A 25,982-nucleotide genomic window follows, 5' to 3' on the forward strand; every position below is an offset into this window, starting at 1 on the left:
CGCTTAAAATGCTAATCGTCACTTTTGTCCATACTGTCAAAATGTCAATTCGAAAACTTTCACGTCTTCGAGCGAATCGAAAGTTATTCACAGAGTGAAGCAAAATGGAACCGGTATTTTAAATCTTGCGGGAAAAAAAAGAACTGATCTCGCTCACGGAAGAGAGGGATTTAGAAACGATATTTTGCTAACCCTTGAGAGTGTTCCCGAGAGACATGTAAGAGTGTTAATAGTGACCAGTGAATTAGGTGTTAACAACATAACCACACGAATGGCAGGACATGCCAAGAGAAAGAGATACGTATATATATTAATCTATACTTACCGGTTTTTGGAAGTCCGATAATTGTTATCTCCCGTTAACATTGTATTTATCACTCTTCCGAGAGCCTTCCAATCTTCTTGAAAATCAAACTCACTGGTAAGATTATGATTGTTATTGCATGGATCTCCATGGCAAAACCCAGCAAGCGAACAAACGCATTCGCTTTGTCCCCAGTAAAGCTTTCCACAAAAACTGCGCCAAAGTTTTATATGACCCTCAGAATCCACGTACACCACATCTAAATCTAGATCTTTATAAGCCAGGCGGAAGCTGTGTAATTCCTCCAAGGCGACCACAATCTCCGCAGCATAAAATCTCGCTAAAGGCTCAGAAAATTTTCCACCACAAATATTCAACTTTTGCGATAGCGTTTGGCCACCGGCGAAGTCGAGAATAAAATAAAATTTCGACCGAGTTTGAAACGTAAACCGTAGACTAACCCAAAATGAAGAGAGCGTTGTTTTGGTTAACTGAACATAGGGACTAACGGGCGCTCTAGAATTTGCATCCCGCGGTGACACTTCCATTGAGTACTTCCTCCCATTTTCGTTGTTTTTAACCTGGTAGAGCTTTGAAAACTCATTTCTCTGAAGAAACTGTGAAAAAAGTGAAAGAATTGTCACCAAAGCTGCAGTGGGCTCTAACGAGCAAATAGGCAAACGAGCAAGTGACATGTTTGTCTCATTCGCATTTGGAGCAAGGACTTCGCGCCTCACTGACCCGTCGGTAATTTTGTAAACTATAAATAGAAAAGTTTGCAAAACTTTTCAGCACTTACCAGTTCCACTTCGAAGCAATCCGTGCCGTGAATCTTTCCATCAATCATGTCCACAGTTTGTTAAAATCCTTTCAGCCTAGTTATGTACACAAACCATTTCCATGTAGTGATGTCCTCGCTGAGCGGTTCAGCGCATACCGGCGCATCATAAAAAGTTTTAATGCTGTACGCGCGAAGGCCAAATCGATTTTAAATGCTTTCGACGGGTTGAAAACCCAAGAATGGCTTTCTATTGGGGTCAACAAAGCTAAACGATCAAGAAAATTCAACGATAAGTAACACATTAAAACGACTCTTTCGCACAAAGCAGCAATTTTGACCTGTGAATGTTAACAGTAGAATTAAATGCGTCACGAAATTTGGCCCAATCATTGATCGGGATTTGCCAATGCTAATGATCCTTCAACTCATTAAACTTCAGTAAACACTGGTTCCAAATTGGCTCAATAAGTCTCTTAAAAAGCTTAAAGATCGGTAGATCTATTGTAGAAGTGCCATTGAACTCGACTCAGTAAACATGGTAAACAAACCGAAGTTTGCACGCCCGAAACTGAGATGACGTCTAATCAATGCAAGGTCAAGCGGTGTCAAGGCAAATTTTGCATCACAAAAAACACCCTCCGCTTTAAATAAAGCAATGAGCTTTTCACTATCTCTAATTAGTGATCAAAGTAATATTCAGATGTTACTTAATTATCGTACAAAGCGCACAAAACCACCAAATGTATTAATGAACGATCGTGAGGGAAAACTTTTTGCCTCGAAATGTGTTTGTAACTCTGTAGACCTCCAAATCTCCTTGAGTATTTGATATCATGCTTTTCTCTGTTTTGGAGTAATCCAATAATTTACGCTGGCAAAAAGCTTATTAATGAAAGCTAAACAACCTTTTGCTAAATTTAAGACATTACGGATAACAAAAAACACAAAGGTAATTCGTACAACTTTAAAATTACTCTTTGCTTTGGCGCAAATCTACAATGGCACGTTTGCCGTTTCACAAAGCAGTTATCCAAAAAATAGCACAGAAAATAACCCTCTATACGTTTAACTGAATAACTATTTTTTCCAAAATCCAGTCGTTTGGTAAGAGTTAGATATTTTAGTATCAAAAGCCTGATCATAACAGCATATTTCTGTTGAGATATTTCCAAGACAAAAATAATATTTAGATGAAAGATGACATTCAAATCCACGGTTGTTTTTCATTCGAGCCGATTTTTCGAAATCAGCCGTTATCAAATCATGGGATAAAACAATGGATCTTGAAATGGTACTTACAAAGGTTATCAAAGCTTGAATTTTTTTACATAGGCATATATTTTCTCTTCTGTTCACCGAAATCGGTAAGAGAGCAGCTTCTTTTCTTTTCGGAGGGAAGGTCTGGCTTCAGTTGGTTTTGGAAAATTACACAGCAGTTTTCAACCGGGTGTCAAAAGGATTGCATTGGTTTTGCTTTTCTTCGCTTCGTGATTGGTCCACAAAACTCGCACACTCTCTCGCACCAATCAGAAGCAAAACTAAAAAAGCCATCACGACTTGGTCACCCGCGCTTTAAGCAGTTAATTTGGTTTTACTTTGAGTTCTTATTGGCTCTTTAAAAGTATTTTCATCTCCTCTGATTGGCCGTCGTGAATACTTTGGTTTTGGTTTTTACAACACTCAATCGAAAAGCATTCAATGTTTATCTATTTTAGATTAATAAGAAGAAATACGTAGAAGATAACAACCAAATAAATGCAGAAAAAGTTTTAGCCTCTTCTCCGACATATTTTTGAGCACGTGCAATCATACTTCTTACCCTGTAGAATCTTCGAGTGTTCGAGATACACAAGACACCGGGATAGAATTTGATTCTTTAACAAAGGAATTTTATTTTTCAAAAAATGTTTCAATACACCATTCGCTGTGACGATACATAATCCAAGAAAATCTGTTTAACATACAAAGCGTGGAAATATAAAGGTTGACCAAATGATGCAACACTGGCTCAGAAAGTGAGCCACTCATTCTCTAAATCACATTTGGTTGGCCAAAAAGTCAGGCTCGTTCGCGCTAAAGTGCTACAACAGATAGAACGGCTGCATTGCAAACAAAGTTCCCTTGATAGCATGAACGGAAAAGTCACATGAAATCAAAACCGAAGTCTTTTTAAGAACGACTTCTTTTGTACTGCAATGGGGTTCGTCTAAATGGAGGTCAGCATTTTAATAACATTTCACTTTCTTTGGATGCTCGAAAAAGTGGTCTCCTACTTCTATGGCAATTTTAAAACACAAGTTATGTTAGGCTTGCTCTTTTGCTACGCCGAAATCATTGGCTATCCGAGTTTTTCTTCTCCGAACAAAATCAACGCACGCAACTTTACAAAGAATTTCAAATACACAATTCCTTAAGTAGTGAAACCCTTACTTCAAAATTCATTTTCTGATTGACACCTGGCACAGAAATGTTGCCAATGCCATGCCATCAGAAATGGTAATAGCATCAAAATTCAGAAATGCGCAATATTTTGAAGAAAATGAGCTTCGTGTCACTCATGAAAAAAAAAACAAACAAACAAACATACAAAAAACAATATAATTATCTGCTACAATCTTTAGAGGTATGCTTAATTTCTGAAGTTACAATGAAAACTGCTGACTCTTTCAGTCAACGCTCAACCTTTAACCAAGAGTCTACAGTACCCGAATTCAGCGACTGGTGGTCAAGAACCTGCCGCTAACCAAAGAATAACGATTACTCTCAGCATAAGACTGGTAAAAAGTTTCTATTTAACAATTATCTTGCAAAGATCAAAGTGAATTTCGACGGAACCTAAAAGTGACCTAAAGAATAGAACTTTGTTCTCAAGACATGGCGCCAAACACGGGATTGTGACGACAAATGCTAGGTCCGTGCTCATCGTAATCCGCCTTGGTGTGGCATACTGTGTAGAATTCCGGCTGTAATGAAGAGTAAAGTAAAAACATAAAAAACGTAGAAGATGTTTGCTACTGAGTTTGAGTTTTAGAGACACGAGGGGGTCTGAGCTTTGCGAGGGACTGGGGTCTGAATTTCCGTGACACTCTTTAAATCTGATGATGAAATCCTCATGCGTTATGCGCATATCAATTTAAAGCTTCAACTTCACCCCCCCCCCCCCCGACATCCCACGGACACTTGATCGTCATCCGTGCCCGTGGGGTGGGGATATTTGAATTTTGCCTGGCTAGGGTGAGGAATTTGAACAGGAAGTGTAAAGTCCTTCCAGCGGAATGCAACTATTACATCTTTAAATATAGAGGCGTTCAAGACAAATGCTTCCCTTTTGCGAGCGAATGGCTCAGAAGGAAAGGTTCAACAAGGTCTACAAGGTCTAGGTTTTAAAGCTTGGTCAATATGTAGAAAGTCACGGTGGCTGATTCCTGATTTCCTTTTAAATAAAAATTGGGTGGGGCATTTGAAAATAATTTTTGCCGAGCGGGGGGAGGGGGGAGGGAGGGGAGGAGAGGAGAGAAAGAATTTGAACAAACAAATCTTCAAAAGTTCAAACGCCCGGAGGGTTGCCCTATATTATGAAGCTTTTTACTGATCGACTCATAATCTGGACTGTAAGAAATTCGACGGCAAATGCGTAACCATTTTCTCGTTTCTTTGTACGCATGCGCGGGTTGTGAAGTATCCCTTAAGAGCTGAGGATAAAAACTCTAGTTGTGACATTCAAATGAAGGCTGCAGAGCAGTTCTTTCAGGTGGTGAAGTATGCATATTTTAGCCAAGTTGTTCTACATCAAATTGTTTAGACTCAATTCTAAGCTTTGAAGCATGATTCACGTACCGTGGAAGCCAGCATACTTCCTCCAAACCACACAGCATAGCGTTGCATGTGATGGGTTATAACCTGAGTGTCAATTGGTTTCGGCTGGAAAAAAATTCATATAGGCATTTAAGAGCGCTCATAACGACATGACGCAAGGGGGAATGGAACGAAATAAAATCACTGAAAGACACGCATGTTTAGCTTGAGAAAGAAAAAACAAAAAAACGAAAACAAAAATAAGTACCACATGTAACTACCTTGATGCGTCCTCCACTTAGTTGCTCACTAAGTTTTAGTCGAGCGTCTACTGCACGCTTGATGTCGCGTTGAAGGCGGCGGCCAAAGTCACGGAACATGGTTGAACCACCAGATAACACAATGTTCTTTGGAAAACGGAAAAAAGTAACAAAGAAGGAAAAAAACATAAGGTAAGTTAGCAGAGGCAATGAAGACCACAATAATAGTGTTATTACGAAGAATAGAACTTGAAAAACCGCGGAAACTCTTTGAGAAGTGGAGGCATCTTTCGATAGTGAGATGGGAAGCGCATGATTCGCGCGTGTAACTTTGACCAAAACTGACAGCAAAACCCAACAATATTAGATTTTACCACAATTGGCAGTAATTTCTGATTGGCCAATTTGCCGTTATCGTAAAAACATTGCCGCTCGCTTCAAATTGTTACGCAATGGCAACGCACTGAGAAAAAAATAACCAGGTGGAGAGATGTTCAGGCTGAGATTAAAAGTTGGAGCCACACCTCGGCCACTCTCGAAAGGCTAGCCCCGGAAGGGACGAAGTGGAGAAGGAAAATGGTCGATGGTCTATTCTCGAGGAGCAGCTAAGGGCATAACTAACTTTAACTGTAGAACCGCTACTCGTAAATAAAAGAAACTACTTAGAAGTGTGGAAGAGGTCACCATGCGTGATAAACAAAGTGGTGAACATCAACCTGAAGTTTAAAGGTTTGACTTCTCTAATCGAGTCTACACCTGAAAATTCCCCAAGCAAGCATCATCCATCAAAGTGATTTCCTTCATCTCAATTCTAGCAAAGCGATTTCGTTAGTCTCATGACAGTTGGGCTGCTTGCAAATGTGGCACTAAAAACTAAAAAATTTTCGAAACTAGCCTAGTTAAATGCGATTACTTTCGCAGCTATGAGGCTGTTTTAGCTGATGGTAACAACCGCAGATCAGGAATTCATGCTCTCTTAAAGGCCTGGATACGCGCGTCTCTAAGCTGAGTTTGCGTTATTGACGCTAGATTGCACATGTTCCATTCTTTCCGCAGAAGCAAAGCACAACATGAGATACAAGCTATTTTCAATTGACTTAAGTCAGAAGGGTAGAATTCCGGTCAAAACTTGGTCAAGGTGTATTTGAACCAACAGAAAGTGCATTCGCATTTACCCTTTCAACTGCACGAGTAACACAACAGGAATCTCCCCTAACGGTGTTGAAATATTTTTTAGTAAAATGGTGATGGGAGTGGAAAGTTAAACAATAAGAACAAGCTACAAAGCATCTACGTCGTCTCCTTCGCAACTGTATCACCACTCACCTTGTAGAGAGGCCTACGGACATCAATTGGACAGTTCTGAATCACGTTGTCCACAACCTCAGACAGAGGGGTGGTGAAATCTGGGTTAGAGAACTAAAGCAAAACAGCAAATTATTTCCTAAAACGATGGCGATCAAAGAAGGCGAATTTATTTTTTGAGCACTTGCTATGCAAGAACATATTGTACTGCTAAAAACCAATGTCTTAAACTCGTTGCTAATCTGTTTCAAATTTGAAGCTTTGATGTCAAAATTTTAACGACAGATTTAACACGAAATAGTTTCAAAATGTCTTCTAATGCATTTTTTCCGGTAGTTTTTTAAACAAAAAATCCAATAAAAAGAATTCTGTAAACTCCAGCCTTACCTCCGGGTGGAAGAAAATTTCCGGGCCCAAAAATCGCTCATATCCCACATCTACCGCAAAAGGCTGTGCAGATATCACGAAAAACAGTTCAACATTAGAACAATGTCACTCCAGTTAAAAGGCAACATATTGGGACATAAGATTTCTTTGCATTCTGCAGTGAGGGTGTAGAGGGTTAGGGAACAGCTGCATTTATACCAACACATTCAGACAAGTGTCATTACAAATAAGATTGTGGTTAAATCCTCAGTCAGTTACCAATAAAAGCGACATAGTAAAATATAAAGTTTGCTACCTTCTTGGTAATAGCATTCACACTCTCATACTTCTTGATCCACTTGGCTGGTTCAGCTTCATACTTTGCAAATTCTTTTGCAATGTCTGGGCAGATGTAGCCCCAGCGTTCCTTGAAAATGAAAAATGAAAAAAAAAAAAAAAACCGGAGTAAGTTTTGTGCCGAATGGTGATTTAAAAAAATTTGAATTTTTTTCAGTTTGGCACGTAACAGAAAATTCTTTTTAATAACCTGATATCACTCTCTACACCCTCTGCTTTTTTAAATTTTTTTTTAACCCTTTAACCCTTAAAAGTGACCAACATCTAATTTCCCCTCACAATATCACCCCCAAATCACATGTTAAGATCACAAGAATAAAGGAAATGATCACCAACTAAAGAAACTCTTGATTGATAGACAAATTCTCCTTATCAGCACTTATGGAAATGTATGGAGAACACTAAAGAGAATTTGCATGCTGATGTAAGAGTTCAAATCTCAGTCTCAGTCTCAGCACAAGAGTCTCCTTACTAAACAACCCTCATATAAAATTCCTCAAAATACACGTAGGGTCAATGTGCTGTATTCTCAAACAACTGCAGAAATAAAAAGTTGATTACCTTGATGGTTTTAGCAGTTTCCATAGACTGCTCTGGTGGTATTCCTACTTCACGTTCACGAAGAAGTTGCTGAACAAAGAAGGTAATATCGCGGCCAGCAATGGGAATGTGTTTTATGCAGCTGCCAATGACGTAACCCTCAGCCTGGACACAGAAAAATAAAAAGAAAACAAAACACAGAAGACCTCAGAATTACAAGAACTCTTCTCAGAAATTCTTAGTATACACCAACATAAACGTTGTAAAGTCAACCACTTAACTTGCATGAGTGAGCAAGACAGAATTTCTCCTTACAATACAAATACAATATCAACCAGACAAATGATGAGAATCGAGAAAAATATCAATCAAGGGATTATTAGTTGATCCAATACTAAATTTTCTGAACTAACATCATAAGAATTGCACAGCCAGCACTTAGGAGATTTATTATTGAAATATTGGGAGTGAAAAGGTTCACACAATGCAACCAAAGGGTTGGACAAAGTACTAACTGAATTGGTGTACAGCATAATAAGTAAAATTCTGGAAACTGGATCTGAATTTAACACACTTAGTTAATTTCCAAAAGCTGTTAAAGAATTTCAACTTTAACCCTTTAATTCTAGGGATAAGGTCAAGCATCTTTATTACTGAGGTCATGATTTTTTACCCAGTGATTTTTTATCTACATGTACATGTCTGGTCCCAAAGAAATCTTGCAAGAGGATAAGTACTGGTAACATTATCATAATTATAGTATTCAAATAATTAATACATTGTGTTTGTATTTGGTGTAGTTAAAAAATGACTTTGCATCAAAATGATTCCAAATTAATGTGAGTTCATTCTGGCATGAAATTGTTTTAAACTACAACATATTCCCCATAAATTTGTGAGGACTAACGCATACACCATAAGTCCTCTTACCACTGGAATAACATGAGTCACACCATCTCCTGAATCAATCACTGTACCAGTAAGTGTCCTTTCTCCAACTTGACGAGAAGTCCATGATGCAGCAAGAGCCAACACAGCCTGTCAAACAACAACAAAATACAGAATCAAAACAGAAAGGAAATTATGCGTTTGTTTTAATCGCAAATGTGACTAACATTTTATTAGCTGTTTGTTAATGCCATGGGGATTAGGAGTGCCAATTTGCAAGACAAAGTTTTGTTGACAAGTTTTGTTGCTTTCTGAACTGCCTGGATTTAGGGAAAGGCCACAGACTGCCATACAATGCTTAGAATGATCAGGGAGATTTAAATGTCTAGTGACTGGTTTGGATGCATCTTTATCATTCCGTACTACCTCATGAGGGTGTTCTCAGAATAGGATGCTTAGTTGTCTTCTTGTATAAATTTTTGTAATGAGTTTAAGTTATGCAATAGATGACATTGGAGAAGGAACAGGTGAAATGATCAATAATCTTAGAGTCTGAGAGGCAGGAGTGGGAACAACATTAAAGCCTGGCTTTTTTAAGATGATGGAGTAACAGATCCTCACCTGCACAGCAATGTACAAGCCTGGAATGTTAAATGACTCAAACATAATTTCTGAAAGAAAGAAAAAAAACAATCAACAATTCTTCATCAGGAACAAACCTTCATGAAATTCCCTTTGAACTTCCTAACAAGAAGTTAACATTTCTTTGTTAACACTTTCCCAGGAAAGATCAACAAGTATTTTCTCAATATAGTAGTAACACACCAATAAGCAGAAAGATGACAAGAGTAACAAAAAATATTGACTAAAGAAGCATTGACTGTTTTACAAAACTGAAATGATGATATCATACAAAATGTATATCATACAATGACATCATACAAAATGTGTAGCAGGCAGAAAGGAGATATTAACGACAGCAAAACTAAGGTCTTTTCACAACAAAACTAACAAATGGTTTCAAATTTTAATGGCATTAGAATATCACCTGCAGTGTACTCTCTGTTTTCAGGTGTGTTTAATGGCGGTTCGGTCTGAAACAAAAATGACCACAACTCTCTCAATGAAAGGAATCACTGTCTACTCATTTTTACTGTTCTTGCTATTAATATCATCATCGACATCATCATCGTCAACATTTAGCATGACATTCATCAGAGGCAAAATACTTACAAGAAGGAAATAATGGTCTTCTGGTTCAGCTCGCAGATATTTGAATATACAATGCTCCCAGAATCTTTCCTAAATACCAGAGATTGAACAGAAAATGTAATGTAAGACATTCCATCACCAAATGAGAGTAAATCAGAAGCTTCTCTTGTGGTTATGGGCAAGACAGTTCATTCCTACAGTGCCTTGCACCATTCAGGGTTGTTTCAGTAGGCTCCAGCTACCAGCAAAATTCACCAGATGAAAAAGCAGCATTCACCAACTCAATTTTTGATGGGCAATTCTTCAGAAAATAGGATAAGTTCTGTAAAGCTTTACAAGTCAGCATGATACAAATACTATGTTTTAGCACCATTATTTGTCAAAAGCATGTAAAAATACAATGATTGGACACAAACTACATTACAAGCCAAAAATACTGTAGTTACATACCATTAAGTCCCAGTCTTCAACAATAGCATGCCTAATAGGCCACTGAAGACCAAAAATAAACATGAGGTTAATTTCGATCCATTGGTCCTCCAAGTGAATGCGTATAGAATTAAAATGTGTGACTGTACAGCTGAACATCTATGTTCTGATTCTATTCCTTTGCTGAAAAGATTTGTTTAGCACAAGAATTCCTCAAAGCTCTCGAGAAAATCACTTAAGCCATTTGGAAATTTGCCAAATCTGTGCACATGGCCTTTACCTCTTTGACATCTTGACCCTGACTAGCATTTAATTTTTCCTTAAAATGTCACCCTTGAATCATACAATAAGGTCATAGGAACAGAGGAAATGATAGCAAACTCAAGAAGTTCTGGATTGTTAAAAAATTATCCTTATTCTGTATCATAGGAAATGTAAAGAGAATTTGCATACCCATATTACAACGTAAAGGGTAAAATTACATCTTTCAGAACATTTTACTCGGAAGTTTATGTAATACCAACACTTATCAACATGTAAATAAAATATGAAAGATGATAAGCTCTGAGCTCACTACAGAAATAGAGAAAGACATTTTTTCATCTCAGACCTCCAATGCTTTACCACTGAGCCACAGAGACTATGGTGAGCAAGGCCCATTACAAAATTTATATATGACACATGTCCTGCATACTACTAGGATCAGCTATATCAGTAGTGTCATGTTTAGTGAATAGAAGTGGTAAGTTTTGAGCTCAGTAAATAAATAGGGTAGTTTTGAGCTCAGTGAAGAAAAAGAGAAAGAAAAACATCGAGTTTCGTAATGATACAGAAGTTGTGTATGTACTAAAATTGATGAATGGACCGAAACACTCACACTAGCTTGTGGAAAGGTGCACATCCAAAATTGTGTGATAGATTTAATGGTTTACACTAACCTTTGTCGCATAACCTGGAGCCTCTACTGCTTCATCACCGATGTAAAAATCTGGGAGCAAAAGGAAGAGATTCAAAATTCTCATTTCAAATTTTGTGCTACTGCATGTGTGTTAACCTAACCTAAATAGTTATATTTTATAAAAACTTCTAGCTCTTTGCCTCCTTTAAATTTATCATTGTTATTGTTTCTGAAAAAGTCAAGGTGTTGCTATAATGTACAATGCCTTAAAAATAGTGATTAATATCAAATCATTATTTACCTAAATCGGTAATACCCTTGGCAGCTCTCCGCTGAGCCTGGTCTCCAACTTTAGCAGATTCCTTTATGGCAATAGCTGAGGAAATAAAGGCAACACAATACTTAAATCAATTTTAAATATTAATTTGCAAGACCATGAGTTGTAATTTTAGTTTCAGGCTTTAAGCAAGAGAACCTTAGAATCCCTCAGCAGATTCACATGTAACTTCTCCTTGTGATTCCAAAGTATTATCTTACAAACAGGTTATGAGAAAAAAAATTGCATCAGCTGAGGATGAAATCTTGATGCAACACCAAATTCTCCTGCCTACCTCACAAGGAAATGAAAGGGAGCTGGAAAGAGAATTACTCATGAGATCGAGGTAGTCAAAGGGTAAAAACGTTACAATTTACCAATTCAAGATACAAAGAAGTCTCCTCTGACAGTTACCTGTTGGCAAAATATATTGTGGCTCTGTGTTTCCAGCAAAACCCATTTTTGTATACCTGAAAATGTAAAGAGGAAGGTAACCTGAAATTGTTTGGTTGCTCCTGTTGCACCTTACAAAAAGCTTCTTCCAGCCAGTCAGGTTATCATGAAAAGTGCAGACAAAGAGAAGGAATAACAGAGAAAATCCTCCCTGATCTCTGCCTTCCTACTTTATCATTTGTCTTTCTGACTGCAAGGCTCTTGAAGGCTACTTATTACAATTTAAGTTTTCCATGCAATTTACAGCCAATACCCAAAAGTAATTTGGTATTTTCAACTAATGTAAAATTGGCCACTGTAAAGAGTTTAATGGTAAAGTTTCAAGCATTAGCCCTTTGTCTGACAAAGGGCTAACACTTGAAATGTCAGCTTAGAAACTCTTTATGGTGGCCAATTTATGTTATCAACTCAGTTGATAATAGTAAATTACCCTGTTACACTCTCCCACTGATGCAGCACCACAGTTTCTTTAGAAACTGACCCCTGTATCCATACCCAAATGGCCTTAAACCCATGAATTAACTCAGCCCATGGCAACTAAGGGTTGTCATCAGAAGCTGATAGGGGACAGGAACCCACCTGCCATCAGATAATTTTGCAATGGCTACTATGTGAATTGTGATTAATGAGAAAAAAATAATTATTTTTGAACTGACTCCACCATCAATGTCTAACTGAAAAAAGTCACTCTAATGTGTCCCAGAATGCTTGAAATCATGTCTCACAGAGCTTCAAAAATTCAAATTTTCTGGGGAACGGGCTCCCTTCAAAGATTGTGTTGCTTTGCAACAGCCAACACTTGCCATGCAAGTATACTTCAATTCATCCGTCTTCTTTGTTCTCTCATCTATTTTATTTTATAGTGACAACCTTAATATCTTCTACCAAGGTCCCACCCAACTGGTCTACACAGAAAGAATTAAGTCATCTTGGCTTCCTAAGCACACCAGCCTCAAAAGACTGACTCAAAAGAATGCTATGATTTACAATATCTTTATCTATGCCACACTATTTATAGTATGGTTTAAAGAAAATCTGGTTCAGTATCTTCCAGAGAGGAATGAAAGTTTAGACAAGAACACTATATATGCATTAAAAAGGAGGAGTGTCATACCAAATAGGGCTAGCTGCCTACTAGCCACCAGACTAAAAACAATTTCAAAGGTAATGTTCATTTTCTGCTCTAAGGCTTTATCATTTATCCATTCAGTTATTCGTTTATCGCACATCTTTGGAAGCTTTAAAACTTCTTTCGTCTCTTAGCTAAGCCCGGTTCGTGTTTGGTTATTTGTGCATGTGTTTGCCGATTACTTTAACTCTCTTATTCCCTGGTTGACAATGCTTAATAAAAAGCAAGAAGAAGAGTTACTATCTTTTTGCGATGGATTCTACTAGAAAATAAAGAAACTAAAGTTACAGAGCTACAACTACACGATTACTGTCAAAGTCTCAACCATATATCAATTTAACCAAGAAAGAAATTTATCAATAGAAACAGTGATGCACAGAGATTTCACAAAGTTGATGTAGTTTATACTAAGCGATCGAAACGGAATAGGGTAACCCGAAGTAAAATTGAAAGAACAAAACACACCTCATAACGAAAAAAAAAAAACGACAATGGGAGTTTTACAGCAGGAAATAGTTCGGCTTCATGAGATGATTACAGATTTAAATGCGTCTTTCTACACCTACCCCGTTCCATTGTCAATGACACAGGCCGGTTGCCGTCCCGTCATCTTTTCCTTCACTGAATTCCTCCAAAACTCGAAGAGCTCTGGCGGACGAGTTAACGAAAGTAGCAAAATTCACTCCGTGGAGGAATAGCGGAAGCCTCTGCAAAATCAAGATGGCGACCTGCCCACTGCGCGTCCAGGAGCATTGTGGGACAGATCGGAGGTGTGGTGGCGGAAATGGATATTGGTAGGGGTGGGTACGGGGCATAGTGCTCTCTCTCGTAACACACGCTTACATTCTGAAATTTTTCGGACAAGCCAAAATCAAATGAAAAACTAACAAATAAGAAATTTTTGGTGACAAAAGGGCAAAATAAGAATCTCTGGACATTCTCAGTATTTTTGGTGCAGTGAGAAAAATGAAATTTAATTAAACTTCATTTTGACTACTAATAGCCTGTAAACTGAGAGTCTTTTATTTCAATTTCTCATTGGTGTAAATGTCTTAAGAGGGTGCTTGTTTAGCATTGCATGGTCACAAGAATAAAGGAAATAATCACCAACTAAAGAAGTTCTTGATTGTTAAACAAATTCTCCTTATTTCCACCTTAAGAAAAGTATAGAGAGAAGTATGGAGAAGATGCATTTTGATGTCAGTCTGTAATAAATTAATTTTGATAACCTGAGCTTTTTTCACTCCATCAGATATAGAGAGTTTTCTCTTCTTTCTTACCAACATCCTCTATCAGAAAAGCCCCTACATTTCTTTCTAAAAACCTTGATCAACCATCCCCAAGATCAATGAGTGTTTAATATCTAGATACAAACATTACTGGCATATAAGCCATTGAAGATATATTAAATTCAAGCAAATTTGAATACATGTCCATTCAACCAAATGATAAATATTTTCAATCTGACCTATTTTCCCTAAATAAATACTCTTTCCAGATAAATATAATTTAGATAAAAGATATATCTTACATGAACTTCATTAAAAATGCTAAAGACATGGCTGCTTATAAGAGAACTTCAGACTCCTTTGTGTCAGCAACTCAAGATCTCTCAATAATTAGCATTTGTCAAACCCCTTGTTGAGAGGATTGTAGTGCAATAAAAAAAAATTATATAACTTGAAGCTATATCACTAATAAGTAAATGAAGAGTATTGTAAATATTGTTAATTTTAATGACTGTACTATTTCAACTCCTTTTTTTGTATTTATGTTTGCATGTCTTTGCTTGACTATGAGGGAGAACTAAGCACCACCTAGGTACTAGTAGGCCTCTCTTTGCATTGGAAATTTTTCTTATCATGGCTAAAGACTACATCAAACAATAAATGCTAAATGATATGTTTCTAAGTATTTTTTTCAACACCATTCTGCTTGCAACTGTATTGGGGTCGTTAGGAGAAACTCAGTTTTGGTGACTCCTGAGAGTAAAGAGTTAAAGATGATTTATCATGAGAATGCCCTCTCACTGCTCCACACCAACAATATCATATGTTGATTGAATGCTGTATTCACATTATGAGAAGAATTTTCATGGTTAATGAATGACTTCTGCTATGCAACTGTTTCAAGAAAATATTTACAAACAAAATATCTTGTAAAAAAATGAGATGATCCAGTCCCATTAGGATCCATCATCTTTCTCACTATTGTTGACTGGTACAGATTGATTGGTGATTGTTACAACAGGCTGCACAATATCCCCTGTTTCTACATCATCATTAACTTCATCTAAATCTTTTCCAGCGAAATCTGATTTCAAGTCCTTGACATCTGACACCTTGACATCTGACACCTTGACATCACCCTCATTAATATTAGGGTTCATGTCAGCTATGACCACATCAGGCATTTTGCCCTTAACCTCACTGGTTGTATTTGCCAGCTCTTCCACAGTATCTTGACTTTTTGAATCTTCCTGAAGAGCAACCTCAGTCTTTGAGGCGTCAGCTTTGCTAACTGTCTTCCCTTCTTCACTTTCCACAACATAACTTACTGATAGTTTTGATTTTGATGTACTTGGTCTGGAGTTTGGTGGAGGCAACGGTGTTGTTTTAAATGGCTCATCGTCTTCTTTCTTATCTTCAAAACAGTGTGAAAATAAACTCAGATCATTTGGGTCAACGTCAAAACACAAAACATTTCCTCTCCTCGTTGTATTTTCAACAGGGACAGTTTCACTAAAATGTTGTGTAGATTTTGGACTTTTCTTCCTACGTTGTGATTTCCCTGTATGCAAATGTTTCCTCATACCACTGACGCTACCCTCTCCGTCTTCACAAAACTCTGATTCAGCCAGTGTAAGGAGTTTCAGTCTATTATCAACCATGAAAGTTGTTTTTCGGCCTACATTGGGAATAGACGGCAAATGTGGTTGGAGCAAGTAAGTTGAGGGTTCAGAAGTGAAAGCACTGTTCGCATTGTGTACAATTTTTGCTATGTCTCTATCATTGAGGAGTGGTGCTCTATCATTGAGGAGTGGTGGCATTACGAAAAAATGATGATACGCAGAGCTATCAGGTTTCTGGTCAGTTCTCTTGATCAGGGGCTTCCCTGAAACAGGGTTGAGATCTGGCTGTTCTTTTGCTTGTATGGCTTTGTATTTCCCTTCCTTCCTCAATTTTAAGTTTCTAGCAGGAAATTTTCGACTAAAGGCAGGGTTTGATGATGCATCAATGTCGACGTTTCGAATCACTGGTCGTCTTCGAGGGTAAGAAAGTTGTTTTAAACGTTCCATCGCGTTGATCAAATTGTGTTGTTCGCGGTTGATCAACTCATCTTGAAGTTTGCGAATATGTACAAAATAACGCGCTTGTTTCTCGCAGCTAGTCTTTGTATCGTGAAACCACGCCTTATCAATGGCTGGACTGTTACTATTTCTGGTAGAAGAAGACATTTTTGCTGAATTTCGCTCTGTCAACTTTGACGAAGAAAAGTGGCTTTAGAGATGCTGTTAATCAAAACATAATTTTGAGTGCTACAAGCCTTTCATCCACTCTCGACGCTTCTTCAGACTTAGCCCTTGTCAGATAATCTTTTTCTCACCACTTCAAGTGTACATCGGGGTTGTTTATCCTTCGATGAACAAACTTTGTAAACAAGTTTTAACCTACAACTTCAACATGGCCGCATGATCAGTGATCTTTGTTACTATAGAAACGAGACTTTGTTAGTCTGCCCATCGCGATGAGTATTGTGGGATAGCTTGAAAATGGCGGCTAAAAGGGCAAACGGTTCTATTTGGACGCTTTGAATTGTAGGTGCTTTAAAATCTCTCAAGAAAAAAATCTGGTCTAGATTTCGCAGCTAAGTTTAAGTGGGACGTGTAGTCTTATCTGGTACCAAATCAAGAAGGAGACCGATAGAAGAATAGGTTGACCGGCGTCAAAAAACTTTGGAAAAATGACAGCTGGAATGATCAGAGTTCCCAGTATTATGCCGTTAAGGCTTCCAATGGGAGGAAGAAAAAACATCATAGACACTCATACTCCCATCGAGCTTCGTTCAGAGACACCAGATACTCTGATATATTATACTATAAACGGAATGAAACCGGAGCCATTTAAACAAATTGGCATCAAATGCACCTATAAATACAACAGACCTTTTGTTTTGGGTCCAGGAAAGCGGATCGTAAAAGCGCTGGCAACCTCGAGTGATGGCACGAGAGAAAGTTCCATTGTAACCAAGACATTTATAGTTGAAGAACCAGAAGAAAGAGAAGGTTTAGATGGTGAAGACAATGTCTCTGAGCTTCAGCAAAGCATTTCTTCGTCGACTGGAAATTTAAGGGATTCGTCGGGAACTTTGTTCGGTCAAATTCTTGAGAACGCCGGAAGAGGATCCAAATTGAAGACGTCTGAAGCATGGGGGACTGAGGGTAAATCAAAGCGATTTCTTACATCAACTCCAGATGACTTAGAAAATGTCAGAGGGTCAGATTACAGAAAACCCAGGAGTGAAGCAAGATTCACAGCTTCAAGGTTTGGTTCAAATCAAGCAACATTAGGTACCCCAGATCAATCTCTTACAGAAGTTGATGGTGAATTAAAGGAGAGACGAGGACCACAGAACAGAATTCATGCAAGTAAGATTCAACAACAGACTGATTTTTTAAAATGTATCTACTGTATGGCACCCAGACCATCAGACCCATATGCAAGGTTCTGTTCTGAATGTGGATCCCCCATTCTGCCATTACCATCTTCAAGGCTTCCCCCTCCTGAGGGTGGACAGCTTGGTATGTGTGTCTCCTGTAACTCAATGGTACCACTGAACACACCCAATTGCATCATCTGTGAAGCACCTATTTCACCACAGCGTCAACCACAGGCCACCAAGAAATTGGCACACAAGTTAATGTGTGCTGTATGTGGTACAGGAAATCCACCGGACATGACAGTTTGTGTCACCTGTGAAGCAAAACTTCCATACAATGCTAAACAAATATTTACAGGCACAAGTGCTCCTCCAATGCCAAAGGACTCTGTTAGTAGCCTCATGTCTTGCTCCAAGTGTTCTCGCGTGAATAGCAGTGATGCTCGTTTCTGTGATTGGTGTGGATCAAAGCCACAGCCTTACCAAAGTCCTCTAATCTGTTCTCAATGTCAGGCTTCCAATAGTGCATTCGCAAGGTTTTGTAATACCTGTGGATGTGGTATTGAACCACCTCCAAGAGTTTCGCGTCAGAGTCCAGGAAATGTTATTGGCACTGTTGTTGAAAAGCGTAGCATTCGTGAAACAGTAGGGAGGTCAGAAAATGCAACTTGGTTGCCAGTTTCTATCCCTTCAACTCCAGCAGAAAAAGCAGATAAAGGTAAGCACAATTTTTCTTCTGAAATAAGATGCTCTTGCTAATATTTCTGTAGGTTCACTGGTACCCAGTTATACTCCTGAGTTAAGAGAGACAAGGAAAGTTAACCCCTTAACTCCCAGAAGTGATTGAAATGTAACTTCTTCTACAATATCCATGCATTATTTAGCAAACAGTTAATGAGAATACTCATACTTATCAGGGAGAAGTTGTTATCTTGATCGAACACCAAATTCTTGCAACTAATTTATAAGGAAATGTGTAGCAGCTGAAGGGAGCATTAACAATCAGATCTTGGCAGTTTAAGGGTTAAATGACCTCTTAACGTTGAAGCCAGCGCACTAACCATTGGGCCACCATGTCTACTAAACAAGGTGCTCAACTCTTTCTACCTTAACATTAGTATGCATATTCTCCATACTGTTCTCTATACATTTCCTTAGTTGCTGACAAGGAGAATTAGTTTAATAATCAAGAGAGTCTTAAGTTGGTGATCACTTTCTTTACTCTCCTGACCTTAATGTGTGATTCAGGGGTGATATTGTAAAGAGAAATTAGATGTTAGTCACTCTTGGGGTTCATGGGGGGAAAGAATAGATGATACTGTTGGTGACAACAAAAATTATAGGAGGGTGGCTATAACTAAAAAATTGTTATCAATGTTAAAAAAAGATTCTTTGTTGCTGTGCATCTGTTTAGTAATAGATCACAGATGATGTCAAAGGTAACTTGAGGACAAAAAAGCAGCTTGAGTGGTGCAGCCTAGTGTATCACTAATGTTCTAATTACATTTAGACTTCTGTGACTATAAGGTGCACTTGGGTTATAAGACACACCCTAAACTTAGCAATTTAGTCAAGCCAAGTTCCCAAACTGAAAACTATGTGAAAATACTCAGTTACAAGACGCACCAAAAGGTTGAGAGTTAACAAAAGGATGTGATGGAACTGAGAACAATTATCCTCTATGCAAATTTCATTTGTTTGCTTTTCTATAGAAGTTGATTAGTGTTCTAAATGCAGTATTCCTTTTTAATTCAAAGGAATAAAGGATTAAATTTGACGCAATCTTTGCTACACCTCAGACCAAAAAGCTCTGCTTTTTCTCCTTTTTCTCTCAACAATTAGTGTCCTTTTCTTGCCTTTTAAACTGCAAGTTCTGCTAAAATTGTGATCTTAGGACTTTGTTGTGCAAAAATACTTGGCTATAAGATGCACCCTGATTTCAGCACTAACTTTCCAACTGAAGACAGAATCTTCTTGAGAAAACCGTGCACCTTATAACAGATAAACTATGGTATCTTATACAATGAAGAAGCAAAAAATTGTTAATGGTAACATTATAAATGCATCTGTCCTCCAGTAGATCATAAGCAAGAACCAATCAAAATCTGTGCGTACATTTAATTCAGCTCATTCTATAAATGAATTATAACATGTATAGCTAGTTGTAATTTTTCTTTTCTTTTCAGCAACTTCCACAGTTGGTCTCTTCTATAAATCAGCAACCAGTATTCAATCACAAATGGAGTCAGAAGCTCTGGAACGAAGTCGGCTTGATGCTTCAAGAGACCGACGACCAGCTCTTGCTGCTGTAAGTCCTGGAAAAGGATTCTGGCGGCAACAGATGGACCATGTGTGTTCGCACATCCGCACACATGTGCAGAATAATCCAGATTTCCGAGCCACCATCAGTGAACCACGGTTGGGAAAGATTATTACTGCAACAATTCATGAAGATCTCAATGGAGAGGAGGTCACTTTAACAGTGACCTTTGCCAGAAGAGATGGTAAAGAGTTGTGGAAGGAGAAATCCAAAGCTCTGTCTTCAAGCTTGAGAGCATTGAATCTGTATGGGTCAGAGTCTGGGAGTAAGGAGGATTTGAGAAGGAGCAGAAAACAGACTCAAAATGGTTTGAGAACTACCGCTAAGGGAAAGAAGCAAAAACGGAAGGGGAAAGAAAATACTAAGATTAAACTCAGTGAGCAGGACAAGTTGTTACTGAAAGAGATTGGGGCAAGGGGTGAAGGGAGAGATGAGGAGGTGCAAAGACTTCTTGACGAGGGGGCAAATCCAGAATGTGAATCCTCTGATGGCATTCCTGCATTAATCCTTGCAACTATCAATAAGCATGCTGAAAGTATTCCACCACTAGTGAATGCTGGTGCTAAAATCAATGTCAAGGGCATTACCAAAGGGAACACAGCCCTGCACGAAGCTGTGCATCTAGGTGCCAATGGACTCAAGTGTATTGACACTCTGTTAGGACTGGGTGCCCGAACCAATGTTGCAAATGATGCTGGACAGACAGCTTATGATCTGGCCATGTCCAGTGGACTTGATAGTGTAGTGCAGAGGTTTACATCAAGTGTAGGAGATGAGATGTTGCAGAAACTTACCAAACCAAAGAAAGCTAGATCTGTAGATGAGGATTTCTAAAGCAAAGTGTGCTTCCTTGTAAGTCTGTAAGATTGTAGGCTGTTAGTGCTACATATGGTAAATGTGTAAATGTATCTTAAACCAGAATGTGGAAGAGTTCTTCCATATTAAATTTGTTGGAGAGATACTAAGTGCTAGTTTTCAACATTAGGGATTTTGGGACCATTCAGTGATCTGGTCTCGGTTTTCAAGGTAACAGCTGGCCAGTCACCAGTTCTCAAACAATCCCATTCATTCAAGTTTGTAATGTGAAATTTTATTCAACTTTAGAAAACAGGAAATTTCTTATGGATAAAGCTTAGTGCCAGTCAATGTTTTAGATGTAACTTACGGTCAGATTTGAATTCATTTTCAAAATGTACACATATGGCACTGTCTGAGAGTTATAAATTTTAAGTTAATTCTAATGATTGTACTGTTAAAAGGCAGAGAAATTTTTGGCTAGTTTTTCAAACAAGAAGACTGCTTAATTGTTTGAGAAACCTAAAGAAGATTTGCAAAAAAGATTAGTGTTAAACTCTATAACCTATTTATTTTGAAACAAGCTTTCATACCAAGATTTTCATTGATTAAATGAAATTAAATGAAATAAAATGAAATAAGAGGTGAAATTCACTTTTTGTGGCAATTTGTTTGTTTCCAAAGGAAAACCAAGAAGAGCTTTTTTCCTTGATATTTTACATCCGCAATTATGTGAATTCTTACCTCTGATCTAAATTTTCGTATTTTTTCTAGTCCATTTTTCGCAGCAAGCAAAACAAAGCCTTCCTTTGCTTTATCAGGCGAGCGCGATATGAGTGCGAGGAGTGAGTCACGCGCGAAAAAAAATTTTACTGCGCTCCTTCTCTCGCGCGTAAACCGGCCTTCGCGCTTGCCTCGCGCCCGCGTCCACGCGACTCAACGCAAAAAGAAAAGAGAGGCCTGTTGCGCGGACTAAAATAGATAAGCTTAGCAGCGCGCAAATGACACACAGGCTGTCCACCTTTTATTTTAGCTTTAAATTACAGAACCTGGAAAACAGAAACCGTTATGATTATTATGTACCTTAGCTCTCGGAAAGCTAGCGAAGCAATTTTGTGCTTAAGACTCCTTATATTGAAAATTTATTTTTCTACAACCTATAAGCTCTGCTACACCCAAGCCGTCAAAAGTATATCGTCATCAATGTGCGAGTTCACAGGGACCTCAACCAGGTCCAACCGACCACAGGACACCCGATTAGTTTTCTGATTTTCCTTAGTGAAAGCGGACATTTTTCTCTTCACAGTGTTGGTGACTTTGACTCTGACCGATTCCAGTTCGCTCAGATCCATGTACTCGGAAATTTTTCGGCCGCTATTGAATCCAAGATTGTCGAAGGAGGCTTCTGTGTTACTTTGGGCAACGATTGATCCGCCTGTTTTTCGACTGAAAGCAGAAGTCAACAATAGATGGTCAGTTTGGAAAATGAATTATTTCGGGAAAGGGGGTAGACCTCCTTTTCAGCGAAGTCCATCGCGTAAGTAAAACAAAATTAACCAAAACAAGACGTTGGTGAGCTGCGCGGAACTATGGGAGTGAGGCGCATTCAAAGCAAGCGTCACTTGATCTCGAACCCAGAACTTTCCGCCTGGCCGTGGAAGGTATGGGTACAAGACTAGGCGTCACCCTTATGGTCCCGCGCGTCAAGCTGACATCAATTTTTTTTCAGTTTTTTTTTTTCTTCTTTTGATTTTAAAAGCGCGCCACAGACTTTGCCGGAAACGTGAGAATCCTCGTAGTTTAGTAAAAGGATGAGGAGGTGAAATTACGACAGCATGGAGTAGATGACCGTGGAAGCATGTCAAAGAACAACGGGTATCCGGGGTAACTGAGATGAAGATATTCATCGTCGCGCCTATATCACCCTTGGACCGGCGTAAGGTCTTTTTTGATCTTCCTTGGGAAAAGATCGCCGGAGAATCTACTCCCTGGGTAATCCCTCAGTCACTGAATATGCGGTGGAAAGTCTCAATATCAAACAGTAATACGATGAAAGCAGTAGTGAAAGTAGAATCCTCGGAATCAGGGGTTCCTACAGCCCCAGCCCAGTCGGAAGAGGGACTGAAACAGGGGGAACTCGCTGACCCCGTGATAAAGAGGAAGAAGAATAACCTGGCGTAAAACAATAATAAAATAATTATTGCTCACCGTTTTAAAATTACCGCCAACAAAAGTATACCAATTAAGATCAGAACTGTTAATCCACCTGCCACGCTTCCGGCTATTATTTCATCAGGCACACCTGAGGAAGATAGAAGAATATAGGAAAATGATCGTAACCCTAACAAACTTTGATTTTTTAATCAATTCTCCTTGTCAGTATCAAAGGAAATATACAGAGAGGGGTATGGAGAATATAGATATTGATGTTAGGGCGTAAAGGGGTAAAATAAAATAGAAAACGCTCAGATTATCTCTTTTACAGAGTTTTGCCACAAAATAATGAAAAATAAAATAATACTAACAAGAACAGTCATCTGTTAAAAGCATTGACATAACGTCGCCCAATCAGGACTTAAATTTGTCTTAATCATCGGATAATCTCAAAAACAGATGGTTACGTTTGACAGAAAAGTAATTTTTCGCCATTTCAAAGCTAAATCTGTCTAATCGAATTTCCAAAAATTTCCTTTTTCTCTTAAGAGGTTACAAATTCCACTCTACTTCCGGCCAATTGATATTTGTCTACTTCAAAACAGTGGAGTTTTCGCGTCGAAGTTTCATCAATTTGTCGAATGTGAATTCTTCAGCTAATGGACTTAGGATGTCGAATGAAGAAATCTGAAAGAAATTCCCGGAAAGAAGATAATTATAGCATCATTTTTAGATGAAAATCGTTGCTGACTTAACTTTCCGTAAATGAGGTCTTTCAACAAGATGATTGACGTACAGAATCCTATTTCCCAGAGTAAACAAATCTTTAATAACTGTACTGTAAAGATTGTTCGACACACGGACTGCACACACAATACAATGACAAATTCTTACCTTCACGATGTTGCTTTGCAGAGTCCTGAATCTTTGACTCATGATAAATAGATGAAGAAGGAATTATTGTAAAACTTTTTGATATCGTTTTCCCGTCGAAATATAAAGCATCGACGGGATGAGTTTTTGTCATCGAGATATACTCTCCCATCGACTGTGACAGTGACGTTCGAATCGGCACATTGCTTGTTTCCTTTCTTAACGCCTCTCGTCTTGTGGTGTCAAGAATAAAACTAGTAGGACTTGGGCTCAATGTCATGTTTACTCAACTTGTCCTTAACAGGCAGTGAAGATCACTTTAAGACTGCCGTTCAGAAGAGTCCTAAAGTGAGTTGTCTTTTTATCTTCTTACGCTCCAAGACTTGCTCAATTGCGTCCGCTCTTTAGAACTGACAACTGCTCTTTCTTCTCTGTTTGGTTTGGCAGCATTTCCAAAATAAATCCCTCTCAAAAAATGATCATTTAAGAACCAAAACTTGCGTTCGGGCGACGTGGTATCCGGGCCTTGAAATCCGCACAACGTATATGAGATTAAAAACAACGGGAAACCTGAAATGTCCAAGTTACTTCAATGTTTAAACACGTATTGACCTCGCATGCAGTAGTTGCTCAATGCTTAGCGAAGAATTTAGATAAGAAATGCGTAAGTTAAGCTATCTAATCTCTCCTCTGACGGCCAAGTTAATTAACTGTCCTAAAATGTCAACAAAAACATGCCTAAAACAATCCAATTCAACAAACCATTAACTTGATTATTAAAAGTGTAGGTGATGATTAATTTGCGCACGCCAGTTAAGATGTGAAGGTGTGAAAAAACTGCCAACAGCTTCTACATTCAGCTTATGTTTTCTTCTTTCATACGGTCAAATCTTTTTCTACATTATCCGTTCTCTTTCTTTCTTCTCCAATCTTTTTGGCCTTTATGCCCGGATCAATTTTCACATCACGCGAAAATTTTGTTTATAGACCTCCCTTAAATTCACTATGCGGAAAAAAACAAACAGTACCTGAAAACAATTTATGGGAAAAAGAAATCGCAAACTTTTGATTGCTCAATTGAAAGTTTGATTTAGAGAAAGACAAAAGGAAATAATTTCAATAATGCAATCATTTTAATGCAACGTTTACATTTCTGCTCAGTTTCACAATCATAGCTTTTTTATTTGACAGAAGTTTTCGATCTTCAAAATAAACATGTCTGCTGTCTGCTGTATCGGGGTAAACATCATTCAGGTTGGCTAGTGTTCTAAAATTGCTTAAGATTCTTTCCCTTTCTTCATTGGAAAACCGCGTGCGCGAAGAGGTCTTACAAACCAAAATCAAGAGATTATAACCTGCTAAAATGTAAAAAGGCAAATTTCTAGTTTCTCTGTACAATTTAACGCTCCCTCTCTTATCACAGTGGAAATGGAGTCTGGCGCCGTTCGACGCGTAAAACATATCTTCTCGCAGAACATTTTTCAGACAACAGTAAATTCAATTTGTAAAGGATCTTTTCCTTTATGTCGTTCAATCAAAAAGCTCACGACACGGCATCCCAAACTTAAGATCTAGAAGTAGAGCCTGGCGCGAGAAGAAAACCGTGAATAGGCCATTTTGGAGTTGTGTACTTAGTTGCCAAGCCTTTTATTTGAAGTGAGGCTGAAGGTGACCTTTTAATGATAGAGACCAATATCTAGCCAGCACTGGATAACAAACTAATTTACATTTGAAAAACAGTACGGTTTGTATCATAACAAGGTCACCTTTAGCCTCACTCCTGTTCAAAGGCTTGGCAACCAAGCACGCGTCTGTAAAATGGACTATTGAAACAGCAGTCATAAAGTGATCTAAAAGGTATCGTTTCCGAGGACGTATCAGTGTCAGTATTTGAGCAACTGCGCACCTACCCCTCCCCTAACCCAACAACAGTCAACTGATAACAAGCTAGGGTCAATGTTGGGTTGGGGAAGGGTAGGTAAGCAGTTGCTCAAATACTGAAATTTATTCAGGACAGTATCAACTACACTACTAAAACTTTTCTCATAAATGAAACACGTTGCGGCAACAAAAAAAAACACGCAAAAAAATTCCATAAAAAAGGCTTGAACTTGAACTTTAAAAACATAATTGCAGCAGTACATAACT

At 38.3% G+C, this 25,982-nt stretch overlaps 5 protein-coding genes across 5 annotated transcripts in view; 1 reads left to right on the forward strand and 4 right to left on the reverse strand.

Moving 5' to 3' along the window:
• The window catches only part of LOC113665777 (uncharacterized), a 24,673-nt gene extending 23,060 nt beyond the window's left edge, over positions 1-1,613 (reverse strand). The window contains exons 1-2 of the mRNA XM_027181499.2: positions 1,104-1,613; positions 326-921 (exon numbers count right to left, since the gene is read on the reverse strand). Coding sequence (XP_027037300.2) covers positions 326-921; positions 1,104-1,151 — 644 coding nt within the window. The 5' untranslated portion in view covers positions 1,152-1,613. The remainder of the gene's footprint in view (positions 1-325; positions 922-1,103) is intronic.
• A 1,339-nt stretch (positions 1,614-2,952) lies between these two features.
• LOC113665791 (actin-related protein 3) lies at positions 2,953-13,790 on the reverse strand. The gene is made up of 16 exons (XM_027181515.2): positions 13,600-13,790; positions 11,866-11,921; positions 11,437-11,511; positions 11,176-11,225; positions 10,259-10,300; positions 9,830-9,898; positions 9,645-9,690; positions 9,218-9,267; positions 8,639-8,746; positions 7,730-7,873; positions 7,128-7,238; positions 6,833-6,895; positions 6,467-6,559; positions 5,162-5,287; positions 4,923-5,006; positions 2,953-4,048 (listed from the first exon to the last, which is right to left on the reverse strand). Exons 1-16 carry the CDS (start codon positions 13,641-13,643, stop codon positions 3,953-3,955), a joined length of 1,257 nt encoding a protein of 418 aa, XP_027037316.2. The 5' UTR covers positions 13,644-13,790; the 3' UTR covers positions 2,953-3,952.
• A 247-nt stretch (positions 13,791-14,037) lies between these two features.
• Positions 14,038-16,568, reverse strand: LOC113665805 (uncharacterized). The gene has a single exon (XM_027181528.2). It carries the CDS (start codon positions 16,488-16,490, stop codon positions 15,219-15,221), a length of 1,272 nt encoding a protein of 423 aa, XP_027037329.2. The 5' UTR covers positions 16,491-16,568; the 3' UTR covers positions 14,038-15,218.
• On the forward strand, positions 16,139-21,461 carry LOC113665806 (double zinc ribbon and ankyrin repeat-containing protein 1). The gene is made up of 2 exons (XM_027181529.2): positions 16,139-18,410; positions 19,879-21,461. The coding sequence occupies exons 1-2, from the start codon at positions 16,997-16,999 to the stop codon at positions 20,844-20,846; spliced, it is 2,382 nt and encodes a 793-aa protein (XP_027037330.2). The 5' UTR covers positions 16,139-16,996; the 3' UTR covers positions 20,847-21,461.
• LOC113665796 (uncharacterized) lies at positions 21,081-24,550 on the reverse strand. The gene is made up of 3 exons (XM_027181519.2): positions 23,856-24,550; positions 23,016-23,109; positions 21,081-22,253 (listed from the first exon to the last, which is right to left on the reverse strand). The coding sequence occupies exons 1-3, from the start codon at positions 24,112-24,114 to the stop codon at positions 21,977-21,979; spliced, it is 630 nt and encodes a 209-aa protein (XP_027037320.2). The 5' UTR covers positions 24,115-24,550; the 3' UTR covers positions 21,081-21,976.
• Positions 24,551-25,982: the final 1,432 nt, after the last annotated feature.

The sequence above is a fragment of the Pocillopora damicornis genome, chromosome 14 (assembly GCF_964200805.1).
Source record: "Pocillopora damicornis chromosome 14, jaPocDami1.2, whole genome shotgun sequence".
NCBI lineage: Eukaryota > Metazoa > Cnidaria > Anthozoa > Scleractinia > Pocilloporidae > Pocillopora > Pocillopora damicornis.